Below are 22,653 nucleotides of genomic sequence, written 5' to 3' on the forward strand. Positions count from 1 at the left end.
TTTATTTTGTTGTTGTCACGTTAGTGAGTGTTGGCTGTACTTAAGTTCATGTTTGGATTTGAATATATCCCATAATGCATACAGTTTGCATTTTCTACATCTTTTCCCATCTTTTATCTTCATTTTGGGCTGAATCCAGTTTGTCTTATTTTTTCAGCTTTTAGATATTTACCACAGTGATGACACCATGTGTAAGATGTATGACATGGATATGTATGATACAGCCTATCTGTACTTCCTGTCACAACAAAAATTAGAAAAAATTTAAGCTATAATAATGGCATTATTTAAAATAATAGATTGTGAAGTGTTTGTGCATATGATTCTCCTTGATTCAGACTCCTTTAGCCAGCAGTAAGCATTTAATGAGTCCCTTGTTGTATCCTCTCATTGGTAATATGAAACTTGCCTCAAGGGGCTCCCCGTGTGGAGGTTTGTTTGTATTTGGTTGCAAGTAATAAGTTAGCACTGAGTTCTTTATGTTGGTATTACAGCTTCATCTCTGGACTTTGGGCCATTTTTCTTTCATAAGCACACTTACAAATGCACAAGTGTTAGTTGTTGGTTTTTTTTTGTTTTGTTTTGGGTTTTTTTTTAAGTTAAACAGTCATCTGTGAAATGTGCGAGACTCAGAGGTGTCCCTCACTGCATCCCATCCTCCAACATAACACTGTAACTTTGAATACTCTTGGAAAAGGATACTTCTGTCACACACCAATCAGTGTTTTCATGGTTAGGTCCTTGAGCAGAAGTTTACGTGAGCATCTGCTTGCATCTTTGTTGAGTTTCTCCTCCTTTGCTCTTGTTTTTTTCTCTCTCTCACTTCCTGTCTTTTGTCTTTTGATCTGTGCTGCCTTTGATTACTGACTCAACATTTTCTGTGTGAAGACCAGACTCTGGGTAAACAGATCTGATGTAGCTGTGGTGTGCAGTTAGCTAGCCAGAAAAGCATTGCAGAGGCAACTGTTGTTTTGCCCTTGTACTCATGCCTTTGCCACCAGTCACAGCATCAAACAAAAGCTTAAAGTCTATGTAACCACTCAGTGAATGCCTAATTCTGTCTATTTAATCTATTTGCTATCACAGTTTTTTGGGGCATATTTTGCACTGGGTCTCTGTCAGGTTTGCCCTGTATTTTTTAAATCATTGGCTCAAAAACTGAGAAACATCTTTTTTTTCCTCTTAATAGAAAATATGACTATAATGTTAGTAATATTATAATGATATTCCCCCTTGTGCTCCACTGTGAAGTGGAAGGATTTTCTCAGCTGTCAGCCAGGGGGCTAAATTCGGCTGCAGGCTTAATTCTCTGCAGAGAAACACAATGTCCAAGCCTTTAGTTTTAAAGAAATATTTCCCACCTTTGGGTTTCAGACTAGTTAAGATGTCCTGGTTGAGTGTATTAACCTATAATGTCTCAGTCCAGCAGTTGTTGCCCTGGTTGGCCTGTACCTCATTCTGCTTTTCCCAGGGGTCTCTCTGTACAACATAGCCTGTGGCAGATTAGCCATTGGCAGGGTTTCCACCTCCTTTCCACTCCTGTTTTTGTCCAGAGGGCTTCCAGTCCATGGCTTTATTCATGTCAGCTAATAGCCTCAAGTCAGGGCCAGCACTTTTGCAAGGATTCTGGCATACATGAATTCAAAAGATGTGCTTAGCGCTCTGTTTTCACCTAAATCTCAAGCTTTATTTACTTGTAACTTTACAATTGGTGCAGGTGAGGATGCTTTTTGGATTGTGCTGGTGCCAGTTTGTTTACAGCATGATGCTTTCAACTTACAATAGCTGCTTCCAGGTGTCAGGTGAAAAGCTAAGTATGGTTTATTTATTGCCTTGGACACTGACTGTAAATAGAAAGACAGATTTTCCTCTCTCTCTCTGCTCTCTCTGAAAGATGGGTTTTGTTTAGTGGACCACGTTTGACCTCTGGTTTGGTTACTGAAGCTCCAGGAGATGCTGCTGATGTGACTGTTCATTGTTGTGCACAAGCAAACAACAACGAATGTGTGTGTGTATATGTAATGGTTGACTGGTCTGACCCAATTGTGTCCTTTCAAATAGGTGTTTCCCTCCGAGTCCAGCATGCTCAGAGTTTAAAGGATAGTACACACAATAGTGTCATACATGTGCTGTGGAGGTTTAATTTTTTTTTTTTTTACATTTTTTGGGTAATTTGTAGAGGTTTGTCTTATAAGATGGCCTTGATTTTATTTTACGGCAAAATTTTTAACATTTCAGAAGGCTATCATACACCACCTCATCACAAAGTCTGAACCTCCTTGAAATTCAAGGGCATTAGACACTAGGCTGTCACATAACCTTTGCCCTCTTAACAGCATTATTTTGTCCCACCAGAAAGACATCCCCTTCCCCCTTTTCATCCTTCTGTCACACCCCTGAATTCCCATCTCTCCAGCTGACTTGGGACCATTAAGTGGTCTGAATCAGCCAGCAGCCGTCCAGACAGACTCCCCACTAGCAGGTGCTGAAATAGGCGTCTTTTAAGACTGTGGGAAGTGTAGCACAACAGCTGTTTACTAGTCCTCCAGACAGCACATGCAGCCAGAAGGGACTCTGTTGGGTGCTGTTAAAACACTTGGCCCTTTTATTTGCTGCCCCCCCCCCCCCCCCCCCTTGATTTGAAAGTAAAGTGTCTGGGATTATTACGGTCTTGTTCTCTTGGTTTTTTTTTTTTAAAAAGGAAAATGTTTAAAGCACATAAAGATTCAGTCTTTATAACATATTTAATGCTTCACAAGCACCATCTCATAAAAATGCAGTTCTGCTGCTTCATATGTAATACTATTAAGATGTAAAAAATAACTACCCCTTACATCAACAGTATGTTTGTATGTTTTAAAATCATCAAATAACCAAAAGACAACTTGGCCCTAATGAAGCAGAGGCGGTATAGATTGCCCCCTGTGTTCAAGCTGTGACACACTCATACCCACACAAGTGAGAGAACCCCCCCAGTGGCTTCATTAATGCAGCCTCTGTCAGAGAACCAGAGGCGTCACCATGGTCTCCCTCTCCTATTTTCTCTCATCTCTCAGCAGAGGTAAACAGACATGAATGATGAGCTTTTCAACCCCCCTGAGACCATTCCTTCAGTCTCTCTTTTTCTCCCTGCTTCCGGAAAAACAAGTACACGCCGTCCTTGATGTGAGTGGCAAACAGCTCTCCTCAAAGAGAAATGGAGAGGGCCTATTTGGGGGGACAAAAGACTAATAAACGTCCCCCTCTTGCTTCGGTTCCAGTTTTGTGTCATCCTGCAGTCTGTACAATGTTGCTGAGTTCAGTTTGTGGCTTGCTGTCAAAATAAAGAATTCAGTTTGTTGCCACACTCTATTCTCTGCTCATTCTTTCTCTCTTTTTCCCTCAACCCTGCTTATACCAACCCCTCCCCCCATCCGACTCTCCTCCATCTCTCTCCTCACCAGCCTCTCACGTTCTGTCACCCAGCTTTTCATTTCATTCAGAGGGGAGGGGTGGCATTTTATTCCTGGCAAAATGCCATTTCTGTGATGGCAGCAAGTCCTCAGTAAAAGAAGTCTGTCTTTAGTTTATTTCTGCTTCAACTCATGAAGGCATCACAGTCACTGCACTGCTGCTGTTGCTTTGTTTCAAGCACAGATAATACTGGCATCACTAGAAATTTTTATATGTATATTTAACTGAAGTCTGGGTTTTCTACAGTTCTGTGTAGGTCTCTGTAGAAACTAAGCTCGCACTGACTCACACAAAAGGAAGTCCTGCTCCCTGTTGAAAAAAAGCCATAGAAAGGCCCCTTTGTTTTTTATTTTGACCCTTTTCATTCACCAGGCACAATCATAGACTGCCCTCCTAATTGCAACCTGAATGAACACAGAAGCACATTACTAACACATGATTGCAAATATTAGATGGAAATAGTTGCCCCTTGTCTTTGTTTTTCATGTTCAGCTTGCTTTCATGCCCCTCCTTCCAGTCAGTGATTTGTCAGGAACTGGGAAGATCTTAGTGGAACTCCTGTGAAGGCAGTCGCATGAAGAGCAGTCAGGATGGATGCACAGGTGAAATAGAAAGTGGCTGTTTTGTATTGGTCTACATGTGAATGAATGGATGTATTTCCAGTCGCAGAAACAGTGGGATTAAAAGCAACAGTGGAGCTTATAGTTTTCCATTTTTGGTATTAACATAACACATATTTAGAAAAAAAAATCTCCTTCTAACCAGTGGCTGCAGTGTATTCTTTAGTAGTTAGACTGGATGTCACAGACAGGCAGAGAGGATGTCTGCTTGTTTTTTCATGGATCTGTAAAAGCTCTCTGAGAGTGAAGCTAGTGCACCTCTCCTCAAGCATTTTTCCACTTTCAATCTCCCACAGTGGCTATCTGCGACATGAGGGAAAAAGAAGCTGCCCGCCATGTAACCTGTTTTTTTGCATCCTCAAGAAAAAAAAAAGTGCAATTGAGCGAGGAAGATCTGTACGGTGGGTGCAGAGTCAATTGAGCCAAATACAGTTTTCCTGTGGTGCCAGTGGCTGAGCTTCTTGGTTGGGTTCCAGCTCTGATAAGATGGCTATTTTCTCAGAAAGCTAACATTGAGGAGTAAAAACAGTAGCTTTCAGAGATAGTCATGTTTTTCTCTCTGCATTTCAAAAACAACACCTACAACCTACTGCGAGTTTGTAGTGGAAAATGAAAAGACCAGCTGTTTTGGTTTTGTGTAAATTTTTTCTTTGCAATTTAATTAGGTAGCAAGAGGCACGCACGAGTGCGCTGATATGAAGTGGTGCCAAATCAACCTTTTGTGAAATGCACTTTAATCGTCCTTCTTTCTCCATTATAGGCAATAATATTTGACCCAAAAGAGCTTAATTTAAATAGATTTTTTTAACTTATATAAATTTCAAATGAGGTATTCTTTAGTAGCAACGTCATGCCTTGATATCAAAACACAAAAGGAGAATTAATCAGTGGCTTTTGCTTTCCTGCACTGGAAAATAAAATTTACAAATCTAATCCTTTAGTATATAATGATAAACAATTTACTGACTTTGTTCAAGAATAATTGCTCCTATATTTTAGTTTGAGTAGTTTTCACATGACCTTTTATTTTTCATGTATTTGTAAAAGTATGAAAGCTTTGTTGTGAACGTAACTGTGCCAAATGTTGCTCTTTTCCATTTGTCAAACAAACTGAAATTGGACCTCTCCCTTGACTCGAACATTAAGTAAACGGTAGAGGACATAAAGCTCATGAAAAACCTAATTAAAGGCCCACTAATTAAAGGCTCTCATTTAACATCTTTTAACTTGAATAGAAAAGCAGCGTTATTGCAGATGTAAGAGATATTTTTTGTTGTTTCCACTTTTTTCTCTCTTTTTAGTCTGATTGCAAACTGACTGCAGACTTTTTTTAGTGTGTACCATCAGTCTGATGACCCTATGCGATAATGCCGCCTGGGAAGTGGAGATAAGTGTGTGGAGGAGAAATTTTCATTCAAAGCGACTCTGTGGCAAGTTTTGCGAGTATCTTAAAGCATTGAATCTGCCAGTATTTGTGTGTGTGTGTGTGTGTCATACACACCTCAAACAAATGGACTTTTCTCTGAGTGGATTTTCTTGACCTCAGGGTCTCCATCTCATGGTTAGCAATTTCCAGCTGTAGTGATATCACAGCAGCAATCTGATGGATGCTAACCACAGACTAATTGAAGGTAATACAGCTAAATTCCTAAACCAAGCAAATATTTTACAAATGGTAGTACTTTTACACATGAAGACTGGTGAGACAAGCCTATTGCTGCTGCTGACAAAGATAGGCGTGTGTTATTGTTTTTGGAGATTGTGCTTTCTGACATAGCTATTAAAAGCTTATTCTGAATTTGCATTGTTTAAAATCATGTTGTAGTATACCTATAGTAAGTATACTTTTTTTTGTCCTTTGTGTTGGTGATGTTCATAACAGTAGTCCTTGTTGGTTTTAGAGCCAGTTGCCTGAGGCTGGCCTAGTGGTTAGAGTGTTTGCATGCTGGATCAATAGCATCCCTGCTCTTTCCCCAATTGCATTAATAAGATCATTGATTAGCTGCCTGCCAATGATAGATTACCCTTTTAGAGCATCGACTTTGTCTATTATTAGTTAGGAGGCTTTTGTGCCCAGTGAATGTGGTTGTGTGGTAAACACCCTCTTTTGGTTCTGTGATATTGGGATTTGTGTATGATTCTTAGCTGATAACTGGTAGGACAAAATTTGCATTCAACTCTGAGTTTTAGTATTTTATACATGCATATAAAGTACAGGACATCATTTTGGACACAATCAACTGTTCATGTAGAAAGAGAAGATGTGTCCAGATTATTGCCTGGCGCTATGTATGAGACGCCGAAAATACAAATAAAAAGTCTTAATTGATAGGCTTGCAATTTATGTATATGCAGGTAGTGAGAAGCCAGTAGGGAGACACAATTATCAGTTATGGTGCAGTTGGAGGAGGAGCAGTTCCGGTGAAGCATAGGGAGTGATGGATGAGAAGCTGTCCTTGTTTCATTCCAATAAATGAGCGGCGTTCCACTTGGGCTTCCCTTCACAGCCACAGCCAGGAAAGCTACAATGTAGACGGATGGGCCTCTCACTGCTGGGTGCTGGGGGAGTGCAGAGGGGAGAGAGGGAGAAATTAAGGGGTGAGGAAAGAGGTGGGAAATGAAAGGGAGAAGAGATATGGGCAGAGTGAGAAATGGGTGGGGTATAAGGACGTACAAAGAAAGAAGTCAGCAAAAAAAGAAAAAAAGGAAGGAAATAATTTGAAAAGAGACATTAAAGAGTTAAGTAAAAGAGGGGAAATGGACGATGATCAGAGTGGGAAAGAATGACGGACAAAGAAAAGAAAAACCTCAATCTAGCTTGTGCCTGTACCGGGAAAAGTATGTATGTATATGTCATAGCTGAAATGACATGGAGCACGCTTGGCTGTGCATTCTGATTGTGTTGGATTGTGGAACTTGCAAGTGTGACCATCTCATCCTGTGAATTCTGATAGCTAGCATTAACCAACCAAGAAGATAAAATTGGTTCAGGAAACTAACTGTAGCCTTACAGTGAATCTAGCGGTGCAACACCATGTTCCTTAAACTGATTTTTTTTTCTTTCTCCTCCCAATCACCCATCTCTTACCTGTATTATTTCCTAGAATTTATCCACTTCTATTACTTTTTTCTTTAATTCATGCCTTTTCACATCTTATTCTCTTTTTGACTGACTCATGCTAAACTTTTCGTCTTACCCCTTTTTGTCCTTATTTTCTCTACAGACATATCCCTCCAGAGTGGCCCTGGTGCCCACAATGAGACCTCTCATTGGAGATCTTCTGCACCAGTTGACAGCCCCTCATGTACCAACAGCTGGGACAAAGTGATTATTGACAGAAGTGACACAGAGACTTGGCCATCCATCAGTCGTAGTATTGACCCCAGTCACCCTACAAAATCAGAATGCCCCTTGGGCTCAGCTAGCTCTAATCTAGACATCAGTGTCGTCACTACTAGTAGTCGGAGTGGTTTTCTGAGTATGGCCACAGGTGCCGCAGGCCAGCAGGCCCACTACAACTCTATCAAAACAAATAATAATATGATGATGACTGGACCCGTGTCAAGCAACACATTAGCAGGCAATAGAGGCTGGGGATCTGATGGGAAAAAAGAAGGAATGAATGGTGGCAGAGTTGGAGCTCCCAACAGTTGGGGATCACCCAGTTATAACTTGAACCTTAACCCCAATGCCAACCCATCAGCCTGGCCTGTTCTGGGCCATGAAGGTGGCGGTGGTGGTGTTATTGGCCCCAATGGGGTTTCCAACTCTTCGTCCCTCCCGCCAGGTATAAATGGCAATGGAAACATTGGAAAGGGGAACGCAGATAACGGCGGGGGAGGTTGGGTCAGCATGATAAATGCTAATGAAAATGATCAGCAGCACCCCTCAGCCAACACAAACTTATCCTTCAAAATGGAGCCTGCTAACCTTAACACTGACGGACCAAACTACACTAAACAGCAACAAGCTCAGGAGCCAATGAGCCCTATCCACGGCGTAACTGGCTGGGGAGGCCAATCACCCACTGAATCATCCCAGCTTAATGGTGATACCACAGGCAGCTCTGTATGGGGTAGTGGAGAATCCAAGGCAGCCGAGTCCCCCAAAGGCTCAGGCTGGGACTCTGCTCCTTCTGGAGGCCCTTCTGCCTGGGACCGCCAAGGCAGTGGCTGTGGGAATAGTGGAAGTTGTGGCTGGGGTGACTGGGATAAATCTTCCAGTGGTGGAGATGCATCTAAAGGCTGGGACTCAGTAGATGCTGGTAGTTCTGGTTCAGGCCAGGAGCAGCACATTAGCTCATGGGGCAAACAATCTGGGACAGCTCCAGCTAGTGAGGATAGTGGGGACAGCAGCGAAGGTCGATCCTCTAACAGAGACAGATCCTCCAGCATGGATTTTACCCCTGTGCTGCCCCGGCAGGACCTAGACCCCAGAGTGCTGAGTAACACAGGTTGGGGACAGACCCCCATCCGACAGCACACAGTATGGGAGATGGAGGAAGCCAACTCTGATGACGGAAATAGCAATAGCAGCTCAGACACGATAGGAGACCCGAGCGCTAGTGGTGGGCCTTCGTCTACCAATGGAGGTGTTATTACCTCTAACATTGGACCCAGTCAGAGACCTGGTTCTGGAGGAAAAAGTGACAGTGAAGGATCACCATCCTCTGGCTGGGGAGCTCCTCCACCTCAGCAAATTCAGACTGGATCAGGATGGGGGGAACCCCAACCTTCACTCAACAAAGCCCCAAATGGCACAGCCAGTGGTTGGGGAGACCCTTTATCTAGCAATGGTTCTAAAAGTGGGGGCACCCCATCCTGGGGTTCAGATGATAAGTCACCCAACTGGGACGATGGTCAGAAGAAAAACCAGCCTACCAGCTGGGGCGAGAGCCAGAAAAACTCTCATAGTTGGGGCAATAGTAATGGGAGCTCCAATGGCTCCACCACAGGAGAGTGGGGGCCAGATGTCAAGACCAATGGGTCTTCTAGTAGCATGTGGGAAGGAGAAGGAGGTAATGGAGGAACTGGCGGATGGAAAGAAAGCCCTAGAGGAGGAGTTAGAGGAGGAGGGTGGGGTAAACCCACTCCTGCTGTGAATAACAGCAACTGGGGGGAGACGTCACGTACCAGTGGCCCAGTTCAGGGAAGCTGGGGCTCTTCCAAGCCCCAGGAAAGCAGCAGCAGCGGCAGCAGTACTGGAAGTGGAGGATGTGTCAGCATCGGTTCCTGGGGCGGCCCAGGCTCTGTGAAGCAGAACAGCTCTAGCTGGGGAAATGTCAGCAAACAGGACCAGGGTATGGAGCCCACCGGCTGGGAGGAGCCCTCTCCTCCCTCCATTCGCAGGAAGATGGAGATTGATGATGGAACATCAACCTGGGGGGATCCCAACGCCTACAACAAGACAGTCAACATGTGGGATCGTAACAATCCCAGTAACAACCCAGGCAACAACGGCCCACCTTCCAGCAAGAATGGTGGAATGATTATGCCCAACAATAACAACAATCATCATCACCCTCATCACATGCACCACCATCCCCACCAAAGCCAGCCCCCAACTCACCTGCAGCACCAAGGAAACAACAATGGGTCACCCAACAATGCTGCCTCACATCCAAGTGCAGGCCCCCAGGGTAGAGCCCCCCTCGCCAATCCAGGTATTGAAAAAAATGTAATAAATATAAAAAGAAAAAAATCTCAACTGTTACATGAAATTGACTTCGGATTTATGTTGAAAGTGTTGAAAGGATTATGGTTTGTTTAAAATTATTAGAAGAAATAACATAACGGCTTAAGTTTATAATAATAATCCATTTTATTTATAGAGCGCTTTTCATACAAACAAGAAGTTAAAAAAATAGTAAAAAAGAAAAAAATGTTTTTAAGGGACTTACAAAGCCACAAAACTACAAAAAAATAAAACCTTGGAAAGAGTGTTTTCTCTGTCAGCAGATAGTGTCACAGGAATTAGCTGCCTTCCCATGGTCTTGGATACATAATTAAAACAGTAAGCTTAAGTCCAGTGCTGCTGCCAGTTGTAAAAGTCCACGAGATCACAAAGGCCATATTTGTGGACATGGCAGGGCTTTCATGCTACTATTCTGCATGTTTTAATTCCAAATAAAACCATTGCCCCCTGCTGGTTACCATTTGTACTGCACTTACAGTGGAGCCTAACGACCACCTTAAAATACACACAGGCGGAGCAGAAATACTTAATCAGACAAATCTGCTGAAATAATTGCAGGTCTGGCCTTTCTCCAGTGGCTGCTTTCATTTTTCTTAATCTACATGTATATATTAATAAAGACACCACCCGACAGTCCAGACTGGGGTGGTCAAGAAAATTGCTGTTGTCTGGAAGATGCTGGCTTAAGCTTACTGTTTCTCATTGTTACTACAAATCAGTACTAAGAAAAGACTGTGAGGAAATAAAAAAAATAAATAATTTAGGTGTTGTCTTGCAGTGCTATGACTGCAATTTGCTTGGATCATCATAAGGTACTTTTGTTTTCTGTCAAGTCAAATAGTTTTTTTGACATCCTGAAGGCAAAGCTGTCCTTTCTTGTCAGGTTGGGGAGAGCTTCCCAGCGTTCAGCCCATCTCAGAGCCTGCCTGGGGAGAGCCAGCAGCTCCAACATCCACCGTGGACAATGGTACCTCTGCATGGGGAAAACCTCCAGGTGGTGTAGGGGGATGGGGGAACGGTGGCCATGAGCCCCCTGGACCTTATGTCAGGGCCAATGGAACCACAGGTTCTGCACCTTGCAAGCCAGGTAACTCTCAAGAATAAATTATATCTGCATATTTATTAGTTTATGATCAAATTCAGTCCCAAACTCTGCAACAGAGGAGACTAAATGACTTTAGTTTGTTCTTATTTAACTTCTTTTATCACTGTTATCTTATACTGATTGACATGAAGAAGATGCTACAGTTTCTGAGCTTAATCTGAGGCAGTTCAAGTTTGGGTTGTGTCTTGTATTCCCTGTAAGCCTTCTATAAAATACTGATTGATGGTAGAGTGCTAGCAGTGTTAGCACAACAAACTTCATACCTGTACCTTTGGTACTTGTATGAAGTTGTGAGCATGTTTGTTAGTGCTACTTTAGCAGAGTGTTGCTAGGATTAAAGCAATAACACGCATCAGTAGGTTTTGGTTATTTGTGCTGAGGGGTTGAGCAGTTTGAAATGGAGGGAGGTGTAAGGAGGATGTCATACAGCAACAGTGACACCTAGTGGTCAGATTAAAAACTCCAACCTGCCCACCCTCTGTTACACTTTGAAAATTGTAAACCTATGTATCTGATGTCTCTAATTTTAAGGTCCCAAACCTATGCAAGATGGCTGGGGAAGTGGAGGAGAGGAGATGAGTATGTCAACCAGCCAATGGGACACAGAGGATGGAGATGTATGGAACAGCCCCACCTCCCAGGAGAGCAGCTCTTCTTGTAACTCTTGGGGTAACGGAGCCAAGAAGTGTCCAAGCAAGGTCAGAAAACACATCTAACCTAACTCTGAAACGTATGAGCAGTACAGAGCTGGGAAAGAACTGCATTAATAGTAGAAATTAATTGACATTTTGCTTGTATGTTGTCAGGGGAAGATTGGCAGTAAACCAGATGAGGCTTGGATCATGAATCGTCTCATCAAACAGCTCACTGATATGGGCTTTCCGGTAATTTTTTTCAGAATGAAATTTTCATGCTGACAACTCTAATAGTTTGTTGTTGTCTTTTATTACAATTTTCTAAATATGTTTTCCAGAGAGACCCTGCAGAGGAGGCACTGAAGAGCAACAATATGAACCTTGACCAGGCCATGAGTAAGTTCACCAGCTTATTTATTGACTTTTTGTAAGCCATTTGAGATGCTTTTAGTCAGAAATGTGTATTTTTTTGTTTTGTTTTGCTTTTTAAATAAATGAATCCAACTTGTCCCATTGTGTCTGCATCTACTCCTTAATTAATTTGAAATATTTAATGAATGCAGCCATTTATACAAGAAAAAAAATGACTGCAGTACATTAGTTGAAGTAAAATTGTCTCCAATCGTAATATCTGTCACATCTTCGTGTCTGCTTCCAGCTGCCCTGTTAGAGAAGAAGACAGACCTGGACAAGCGAGGCATGGGCATGTCTGATTACAGCAATGGCATGAACAAGCCACTGCTGTGTCGGCCTTCTGCACTCTCCAAAGACCCCTCTGACTGCACTACCTTTCTGGACAAGGTGAGGGAATGAGTACTGAATCAGCCATCAGACCTTTTCAAAAAATATGATACAAGAACTAATGAGAAACTTAAATGCATGCTAATTCTCCTGCTTTACTTTTTTTGCTTTTTGAGGTTTGTAGTTTTTTTTTTTTTCTTTTTTTTTTTTTTTCAACAAGATTACCTGTTACAAAGATGAGCTGAGGGTAGAATAATTCTGTAGTCAGTAATGAAACAGTAGTTTGTTTTCCTCTTCATAATTAATTTTTTGTTCTCTCTCTCTCTCTGATCCAGGATGGTATCCTGTCAGATGACGCCCCCCCATCACCATTTTTGCCTTCCCCCAGCCTGAAGCTCCCCCTGGCCAACAGTAGCCTTCCTGGGCAGGGTCTGGGACAGGGCAACCCGGGGCTGGCCATGCAAAACTTGAACAACAGACAGGTAATAGACTGGATCTTTTCTTTTGGTTTGAAAATAGAAAAGCAGATGAGATCAAATGTGCAAATTTGCACCATCAACATTTTCTGTTTAGCATCAAAGAACAAATTTATAGACATTTGAAGGCTACTGCTGCTTTCAACACAACATATTGACGTACTAAAAAATGCACATTTATTAGCAATCTGTTTCGGTCTCTGCAGAATTAAACAACAGCAGATAAAGTGAATCACACACATCTCTCTACCCACTCTCTCCCAAATCTGTTTCTTAGTTAAGTGTGAATGACCTTGCCTGAAGCGCCCAGTGAAATCAGATATTTATGCTCTATCAAATATCAACCCAGCAGCAGCAGCAGCCATGACCCAGAAAATACACTCTGTCCTTGTAGGACTGTAAGCAGACATTTTTCCTTTTTAGAAAAAATGGGGAAAAAACTCTTCAGCTATTTGAAAATGTGGATAAATCTGCCTTTTGCACATTGTTTTGTCCCATTAACCAAAACAAACGTTTTCCCTAATGTAACATCTAGATGCTCTTGGTTAATATTCAGTAAAGGCTTAGACAGACTATCAAGCTATGGTGGTAATAAAAGTGAAAATGTTTAATGTTTTTATTATATTGTTATGTGAGTGATGAATGTTATCAACCCTTTCTTTTGAGCTTATTTCAAAAGCTCCTTTTCATCCAGTTCAAGTGCATTCACTCATGTTCTGAATGAACCTTTCAGTCTAATTAAAACTAGACGGCTGGATTCTCAACTCTCTCTGTTTCTTTTTAGAGTGGTCAGAAATGTGCAGTCCAGTTCAGTGGGTCAGCCTTTTGGCAAAAAAGGCTTGAATAATCTGAATATAACTGGAAATTCATGGTGCTGTTGTGGTTTGTATTTACAGATACCCAGTGGAATGTTTGGCAGTAGTGGAGCAGCACAAACCCGGGCCATGCAGCAGCAGCAGCAGTCTCCACAGCCACCAGTGCCACCTCTCAGCTCCTCCCAGCCTAGTCTACGTGCTCAAGTGCCTCAGTTTCTCTCCCCTCAGGTAAAAACGCAAATAAAAAATTTACCTCTCATATCATTTACATCCCATGTATTGATTTTTAACACACAGAAACGAATCTACAAAATACTTGAAATTTGCATACTGATGTGCAAATTGCAAAAGTAATTTTATATCTTTTTTTTTTTTTATTTCCTGCTATCTTCCTCCCTTACTTCCAGGTCCAAGCACAGCTCTTGCAGTTTGCAGCAAAAAACATTGGTCTTAACCCTGCACTTTTAACCTCACCAATAAACCCTCAACAAATGACCCTGTTGTACCAACTTCAGCAGCTGCAAATGGTGAGACACCCCCGCCTGTCACATTTTCAGATGAATGGAAGCCAAATTCAACCAAGTGCATCATAACAAAATGTGTCCGCTATTTTTTATTATTGTTTTCTGTAATTGATAACTGATCATGTGGTTAAGAAAACAGAAGTCACACATGACACGAGCAAAAGTGAGTTCATGAGAAGGTTCTAACTGCTGCTCTGATGTGATGTTTTTTCTTTTGACTGCAATAATCTCTAATTTTGCATTGTGTATGTGTTTTTTTCTTTTTTTCCCCGTAAAACAGGCGTACCAGCGTTTACAAATCCAGCAGCAGATGATGCAGGCGCAACGCAATGTTTCCGGCCCCATTAGGCAACAAGAGCAGCAAGTGAGTCAATATTATAGCAGCAAAATGTCTGAGTACTTGTTTCATGTGTGTGAAGTATGTGTGCTGTCTCACAGCACACACTAATTCTCACATGTTGCTATAACAAAGGAGAAAAGATGCATGGTCTCAAAAGCTTCTTAGGTTTCTGCTTTTTACCTCTAATCAAATGTGGCAACACATCCTCCATTGTTCTCTTTTTTTGTTTGTTTTGTGTGTTAGATGTCATAAGACCTGTTTTCTAAACTTCAAATTTGTAGGTTAATTTTCTTAGCCTTAATAATTGTTTCCCTCCATTCCAGCGCTTCCACTTACTTAATTTTAAAATTTTTCTACCTTCTGTCTTTCTCATTCAAATAACCTACCTTTTCTAGCCGCCATAACCCAAAGCTCTGATGTATTTTTCCTCTCCCAGGTTGCACGTACAATCACCAACATGCAGCAGCAGATCCAGCAGCACCAGCGTCAGCTGTACCAGGCGCTGCTGATGAAGCAGCAGCAGCTTCCCTCTCATTCCACCTCGTCCTCCTCTTCCTCTGCGGGTCTACACGCCCCTGGTGGCCCCAACGTGGGCCCTGGTTCAGGAAAATCAACCCTGGACCCTTTCACAGGTCCACACCAGGCTCCGGGCCTCGCTGAAACACTGCACACCAAAGAGCCGCCGTCTTCGCCCAATGCCTACAGCACCTACCCTCTCTGTGAGTCATGGATGGGGACAAATAATTCTGTTGGTGGTCACCTGTTGTCAAAATGTTAGTGTAGAAGCTGTGATTATTATGTATGTAGAATACAAATGAGAGATGTTTGCGTTCTGTATGCAGCTGGACTGAATCCAAACATGAATGTAAACTGCATGGATGCCGGGGGTCTGTCTCTGAAGGAGCCCCCTCAGCCCCAATCCCGCCTGTTCCAGTGGACACACTCAAACTCAATAGACAACCTCTCCGGCAACTCTTCAAACCTGGAGAATAACCTCAGTAAGCACAGTACGTAACAGAGACACACAGACGCAAGTACAGCCGGTTCATAGTTACAGATTAAACTTACACAGACTTCTCAGTTAGTTAGATTAAACTAATTCCTGCACCTCCTGTACATTTATAACTTCATAAATGTAATTATGATAAGTGCTATTAAATGTGAAGCACACACAGCCCCTTTTTAAGGATCTGACAGTAGCTCATTTTTTTTGCATCTTTCAAGGTTTTACTTGTGTGTTTTATACATTGTGATTTACTGCATGCTGATTTTCAGATTATAATTCCCAAGAAAAACATTTATGTCAGACTTCAGTAGCAGTGACAAGTCCGTAAGAGGCTGCTAAAACTTTTCAAACAGTATCATTTTCCAGGCTATAAATATGCAAATGCTACGTCATTGAATGTAGTACTGTATATGTCTTTTTTTTATATATATAATTAGATTGATTTTATATGTATGTATCCGTCTCACAGTGTGTGTTCTTGCCATCTGTAACTCGAGTGTTTATCTTTTGTCATTTATGTACATTCCCTCTGCATTTTCCTTTTGTGGATAAACTCTATGCTTTCATCCAGGTGCCATATCTGCTGCCTCTACCATGATTCCCCCTGGGAAGCCTCCCCAGCTGGAGGACTCATACAGCCCTTACAATCTAATCTCCAACTCTGAGTCCACCACAAGTTCCTTGGTCCCTCCTGACAGCTGGGGTCAAGGCAAGAGCCCCAATGAAAAAATCTCAAATGGGACCAACATTAACTGGCCCCCAGGTGAGGATAAAATGCATATTTTACAAAAAAGTGTTGATTGGCCTCTATCTGTCTGTTAAGGCTGGAAAACCTGACCCGTTCTCCGTAATGTCATCCCTAAGATTTTGTCATGCCATGGATGTTGCTTAAGTTTAGCTTTGTTCTCAGCAAAAAGGTCTCAGTGGAAACTGTGATTTGAGTTAAACAGCAATTTGTTATAAAGAAGCAGGTAAAGATGCACATAGACTGTAGTAGATTGATTAAATGAAGATCAGATTTGAAGATAGCTGTGGTTTGGAAGTGTGTCAGAACCCTTTAAACTGTGAATGCTCATGAGATAGCACCTTTAAAGTTCTCTGTTTTGATAACACTGCTCATCCAGTGGGTCATTTTCATGTTGTAGAGTTCTGCCCAGGCGTGCCATGGAAGGGCCTTCAGAACATCGACCCTGAGAACGACCCCAATATGACCCCTGGTAGCGTCCCCAGCGGTCCCACCATCAACACCAACATCCACGATGTTAACCGATACTTGCTGCGAGACAGGAATGGAGGTATAAAATAAAGCAGGACCACGAACATGCATTCAGTCAGTAAACTTAAAGAAAGGATGCATTCTTCTACTTAACATACGCCATTATCATGTTTATTTTTTGTGTCTGTTAATCTCTGCTCACAATACTGTGATCTTTACAACAATATAGCCACTTCTCCAGCTTCTCCACTTCAGAATTGCTCTCTGCCTCCAGCCAGCAATGACAAGCCAGACAGTGGCTATTCTAGCTCATTCAGTCTGTCATCCACTGATGGAGACAGCTCAGGTACACTTCCAGAGTTCTCAACTCGTAGAGCAACTCCTGATCTGTGCCTGTGACCTTTCTGACACAAGAACGTGTTCCCTCAGCGCCTTTAGACCTTTACCGTAACAGCTACCTCTGTGTGACTGTTAACCTCTAGTGCCTTCTTATATCAAACCCACAATAAAGAGCAAGCCTCACCCAACTAGTCACAGCTTCAGTACACACACCCTGTGCAGTGTTGCCTGTATGCTTTAGTAAAGTAATCTGTGAGAGGATTTATTGTAATTAATTTGTTCTTCAACATTTTTGTCTCTGTTTTTGCACAACATTGCAAGAGAAGTCACTCAGATTTATTCTGATTTGTTGCATTTTTTTATGAAAAATATTTGATGGTACAGTCGATATTTTCTGATTTAGTTCAAATAAATCGTGAATCTGTCATGGAACATATGATGAAAGGATTGTATCGCTTTTTGCTGCATATGATGTTTCTAATATGTAGTTCTACGCAAAGAGGGTACATCATTTTTGTTCTCCATCTTTAATTTGATCTCTTCTTTCTTCACCTTCTCTCCATTTGCAGGTAAGCTGTCTGACATGAAGTCCACATGGTCCCCTGGACCCATCTCTCAGAGCCAAGCCTCTTTGTCCCATGAGCTGTGGAAAGTCCCTCAGGGGCCTCGAAGCACCACAGCCCCATCCCGGCCCCCACCAGGCCTCACAAACACCAAGCCATCCTCCACTTGGGGCGGAAACTCACTGGGCCTGGCCCAAGGCTGGAGTGGCTCCTACTCCTCTGGTGAGGAAGAGTTTTATAAGAAGCTCCTGTTGAAACTGAAAACCTGCACAGTCAGAGTATCTGTGGTCTGTTTGTCCTTACAGGACAAACTAAATTTGACTTAAAACAAAAGCAACCCTACGAAATTTGAACTGCTGTTTTCAAACCAGTTCTTTGGGGTTCAACAGCAAATACATTGATAATATTTGCAGGAGTAGCACCAGCTCCCTGTTGGGCCTGGTTTAATTTAAAAATGTAATGTAAGCTTTAAACCTGCATAATTTCTTCCCACAATAACTTTTTAGCTCTTTATTTTTATTCCCTGAAGTATAAAATTAGAAAAGAAATGAGATAAAAAAAACAATAAAATAAAGTAAAATTAAATAAACTATAATATAAAATAAAGCAAAACAAATTAATAAAATATATAAATTGAAAAAAACATTATATAAATAAAATATTAAAACTAAATTTAGTTTTTTTATTATTAATTTTTTTTTCTGCTAAAACTGCTGAAATGAAACCATCTACAGCATATCTTCTGTGCAGCGAGAATAAATCAGAAATCAGATTTCAGCACCAAAGTGAAAACACCAATATCAGCCTCTCTGCGATGTTATTTCACTCTCATCAAACACGGGTGGGAATCAAGATGCACAAATGTGTTCACAGTTGAAGTTGTATTCACAGCACTAACTTTATAAATGCTGGCAGAACACACCCTGTTAAACTGACATCCTGAGGTTTACAGGCTCTGTAAAAAGCCACATTTAAACATAGGAAGTGTAACCGTGGCCTTGTTCTGACATGAAGCATCTACATGCATGATGCAAAGAGGAAAGAACTGCAGATGAGAATTGTGCAGATGAAAATAGAAGTAGACGAGCTGTCTTTGAACATGCATTACACTGGCTTAAAATGAAGTTTTGAAAATAGTATTTTTCAAATGTTTTTTTCATTCAAACACTTATAATACGATGCAGTTAAATGGGTCCATGTTTCTGTTACAGAGGGAACCACGTGGAGCACCGACAGCTCCAACAGGACCAGCAGCTGGCTTGTGCTGAGGAATCTCACCCCACAAGTACGTACAGGGTTTCAAACCATCAAATCATTGATCTGAATGCCTTCAGTTAGATAACTTACAACAAACTAATCTGATCCTGCTCTTTTGCTTTGTCTCTGTGTGATTTAAAAAACAATATTTTTAGATCTGCAGAGTGAAAGACAATAACAACTAAATAAAAGTTGGAATAGAGAGAAGACAGCATGATTTTTTTTTTCTTTTTTTCCCCCTTTTTTAGATTGATGGCTCAACTTTGCGGACCCTGTGCATGCAACATGGCCCCCTGATAACATTCCATCTCAACCTGACCCAGGGGAACGCTGTGGTGCGCTACAGCTCCAAAGACGAGGCTGCCAAGGCCCAGAAGTCACTGCACATGTAAGCCTCAGCAAAGTCTCTTACAAAGAAGGAAGTACAAAAAGAAAAATTTTTCCCGATGACCTATATTTAAGATGAGTAGCCATAACAGAGAAAGAAAATGAGGAAGAGTTCAGGAAAACCACGTGTCCCCACTCTCTTCTTGCTGTTTTCCCTTACTGGGATCACTTCAGTACTTTGAATGTGGGCAGTCACATGAAAACAGAGGTGGGGAGTCATGCTGCAGTCAGCTGCACTTTACCACTAGTGATCATTCCAAGGAACTGTGGGAAGAACCCAGTACAGAGCCGGGCTACAGCCACTCATGCTGTTGTTTTTGTTTCATACAAGCTCTTAATCCTGTTTGGCTTCAACTAAGGGTTGGTTGTCATGGAGACAAAATGCAAGATGCCCCCCACCCCCCCTTCCTTTTTTTTTTTTTTTTAATTTATTAACGGAAGCAGGAAATGTTGCTTAAAAGACATAAAATCCAACATTTCTGTTTCTTTTTTACTTTTGATTGCAAATCACTAAATTTCTCCTTTTTGTCCCGTAAAGGTGCGTGCTTGGAAACACAACGATCCTGGCTGAGTTTGCTGGGGAGGAGGAGGTTAACCGCTTCTTTGCACAAGGCCAGTCGTTAGGGGCAAACACCACGAGCTGGCACGCCAATCCAGGAACCAATCAAAATCGAATGGCCGAGGCAAATCAATCCCATTCAATCGGCCAGTGGAGCAGCGGGGCTGGAGGGAGCAAGGCCAGTGGGGGCAATCTGCTGTGGAGCGGGGTGCCCCAGTATTCCCGCCTGTGGGGACCGCCTAGTGGAGAGGACACCCGTGTCATTGGGAGCCCCACCCCTGTTAACACCCTGCTGCCTGGAGATCTGCTGAGTGGGGAGTCCATGTAAGGAGATGCCCTGGTGTATAAACTCACCGCCACCATGTTTATGGTGGAGGGTGATGGGGGGGGGGGGGCTAACTCCAAACAAAAATGGTCAAAATAAGCAAGAGCAAAACCCAAGCAAATCATGTGGCGATAATCAGTATCAATTTAAACTGTTTTGATCTGTGAATTGTGAACCAGAAGGCTGGGGTTCCCGACCCAGACTGCAGACCCCAGTCCCTCTGCTTCACTACGCTCTTCTTTGTATTTCATTTACTTCGTTTCTTTTGGTATTTTTTGAAGCGCACCATATAAAAGTAACTGAAAATAGACTCAAAGAAACACCCAAAGGGTTTCTTTGTTTTGTTTTGTTTTTCCATAAATATATATGACATTCTGTGTGACGTGTTTTTAAAAGAAGCAATCAAAGCTGCCATGTGAGACTTTCCTTTAAAAGAGAAAAAAAACAAAATTCATCCCAAAATAACACTTAAAAACAACCATTCCCACCACATCCATGGCCAATGATGTTGTTCAAAGACCTTTACTAGTTATGTTAATGTTTGTTTCTCAGCACTAAAATTAGCCTTAAGTGCTCTCTGGCCCAGGTCTTTCCCAAGCCGCCTTTTTTTTTTTTTAGTTTATTTTGTAACTGAAGAAATAGCTGAAATCTTGCACAGATCACCTCTGAGCCAACACGTGGTACAGGACACAGCTGGTGACCGACTTACTCACCAGGCAGTAAGGAGGCCTGGCCACCTGACTGGCACTACCAATCATCAGCTCAGTTAGTTTGAGTTTTCTCAAAGGGATTGACACGGATGTTAAATGCTTTGTTTTTTTAAAGTGTTAATCCCAGCTAATTTTTTTACATCGATCAAGAGAAATAAGCTGAGAGAAGCTTAACTGTCAACCTCTGTGTGTGTGTGTGTGTGTGTGTGTGTGTGTGTGTGTGTGTGTGTGTGTGTTTTGTTTTGTTTTTTTTTTGTTTTTTTTAAAGTGTGTGCACATGTATATCCGGTGGAATCTAATCATCAACACGTGCTGGTCCAGATCTGTCTGGTCACCCTCAGCCTGGACCCTCCCCCCTCGTTGCTAACTGGTGCTTTGTCCAATTTTCTATAGTCCGATTAATTCTGAAGCCCAGCCGCCTCCGTGATCAGCCAATGTTCGGAGGAAAATTTAACTACTCAGTTTTACTTACATGTGACATTGTGCAATATACACCATCAACCTTTCTTCCGTCCATTCTCCACCGGAGCTGATTTGTCCTTTTTTGTTGTTTGTTTTTGTGATTGTTGCTGATTTAAGCATAAGACTTTGGAACTTTAACCCACCTTTCAAAACTTGGATTCCCTCCAGGCCTCCAGTCTCCCTGAAACTGTTGGGGAAACCTTTGCAAAGAGGAAAAAGCAGCTGCAGAACTGTGCATGCAGCAAACTGTACTACATAGTGACACTGGGTACACAACAATGCACATTTCCTCTCTGCATGCCACAGCCACACCCAACAGAGACTGAAACCGCAGTGTGATTGGATGGTTTGGGGTAACTGGCACAATACCAAATAATCCTAATGCAGTAGACCTACGAGTGTTCTTTGCGCTTGGTACTGTACAAACAGAAGAGACTGAGACTTTTATAAATTCAAAGGGTTTGATCATAGCACTTATGAAGAGCAAATCGCTTCAACTGCAATCCAATAAATCACGAGCAGCAAAAGAGCAGCAAAAACATTGCAGGCAGAAATTCATGCTCTTTTATGTACTGTATCTATTCCATGGAAATGCGCCTGCTGTTGTTCCTCTGGTAGCAGGATGACAGGAAACAACTTAAATGTACCGTTTAGACTTTGGGGCAAAAAAACAAAAAAAAGATCTCATCTTGTTTTTTTTCCCCCTTTTTCTTTGAACTATATCAAAGTGAATATCACTGTTACTCCAAAATTGTTAGCCTTGTTCTGTTCGGAGGCACCAGACTTGCAACGTCAGCCATGTCCTGCGCCTGCAGGTGGGCGAGCCAGACAGGAGTGGAGTGGGGTGTGGGAGTGTCCACTGAGTGCCTCTTTGCTGTGGTCCTCTTGGTGTCAGGCGGCAGCCCCACAGTGCAGAACTTCCTCCTGGGCTCCACTTGACCCTCCCTCCGTCTGGCGACAAAGACTTGGCCAATCACGGCTCTACTCGACCCTGCTGTCGACCTGCCATCCCCCCGCCCCCTTCCATTGCTCAGTTCTCTGACACAAAGATCACTTTAGCTGGAAGATGTAATAGTCATATTTCTGGAATTTTTGACAGTGTACTTTTTATTCTTTGGACACTTCATTTACTGTTTCCTTTTTTATTTTTATTTTAGATTTTCCGTTGTTTTAATGTTGTTAAGATACTGGCTGCTGAACAAGCCCTTCACTGTTCATATGCAGAAACACTTTGTTCAGAGGTGCCTCTGTATGTTCATCCTGTGTGTTGAATGCAAAATGAGGATCAATACTACAGACCGTTATTGATTGTCTATTGTTTTTAAAACTGCTCATGCTTTTTTTTTTCCTTTTTTTTAACAGTATTCTGTAGTACTTCCAGGTAGTATCATGAGATGTGTAAAGAAATAATGTGTCTCAGACGGG

General features: G+C 42.1%; 1 protein-coding gene across 4 annotated transcripts in view; it reads left to right on the plus strand.

Moving 5' to 3' along the window:
* The window catches only part of LOC121637956 (trinucleotide repeat-containing gene 6C protein-like), a 46,124-nt gene extending 25,159 nt beyond the window's left edge, over positions 1-20,965 (plus strand). For 3 of the 4 annotated variants that reach the window (XM_041982328.1, XM_041982329.1, XM_041982331.1), the window contains 18 exons: positions 7,298-9,736; positions 10,652-10,855; positions 11,405-11,571; positions 11,680-11,757; positions 11,847-11,904; positions 12,167-12,309; positions 12,585-12,731; positions 13,622-13,768; positions 13,948-14,067; positions 14,345-14,428; positions 14,841-15,123; positions 15,247-15,411; positions 15,982-16,173; positions 16,556-16,705; positions 17,535-17,750; positions 18,740-18,813; positions 19,034-19,173; positions 19,711-20,965. In XM_041982328.1, coding sequence (XP_041838262.1) covers positions 7,298-9,736; positions 10,652-10,855; positions 11,405-11,571; positions 11,680-11,757; positions 11,847-11,904; positions 12,167-12,309; positions 12,585-12,731; positions 13,622-13,768; positions 13,948-14,067; positions 14,345-14,428; positions 14,841-15,123; positions 15,247-15,411; positions 15,982-16,173; positions 16,556-16,705; positions 17,535-17,750; positions 18,740-18,813; positions 19,034-19,173; positions 19,711-20,059 — 5,156 coding nt within the window. In that variant the 3' untranslated portion in view covers positions 20,060-20,965. The remainder of the gene's footprint in view (positions 1-7,297; positions 9,737-10,651; positions 10,856-11,404; positions 11,572-11,679; positions 11,758-11,846; positions 11,905-12,166; positions 12,310-12,584; positions 12,732-13,621; positions 13,769-13,947; positions 14,068-14,344; positions 14,429-14,840; positions 15,124-15,246; positions 15,412-15,981; positions 16,174-16,555; positions 16,706-17,534; positions 17,751-18,739; positions 18,814-19,033; positions 19,174-19,710) is intronic. The other variant, XM_041982330.1, reaches the window with a different exon arrangement.
* The last annotated feature ends 1,688 nt before the right edge of the window (positions 20,966-22,653 follow it).

This window comes from Melanotaenia boesemani, chromosome 4 (assembly GCF_017639745.1).
Source record: "Melanotaenia boesemani isolate fMelBoe1 chromosome 4, fMelBoe1.pri, whole genome shotgun sequence".
Taxonomy (NCBI): domain Eukaryota; kingdom Metazoa; phylum Chordata; class Actinopteri; order Atheriniformes; family Melanotaeniidae; genus Melanotaenia; species Melanotaenia boesemani.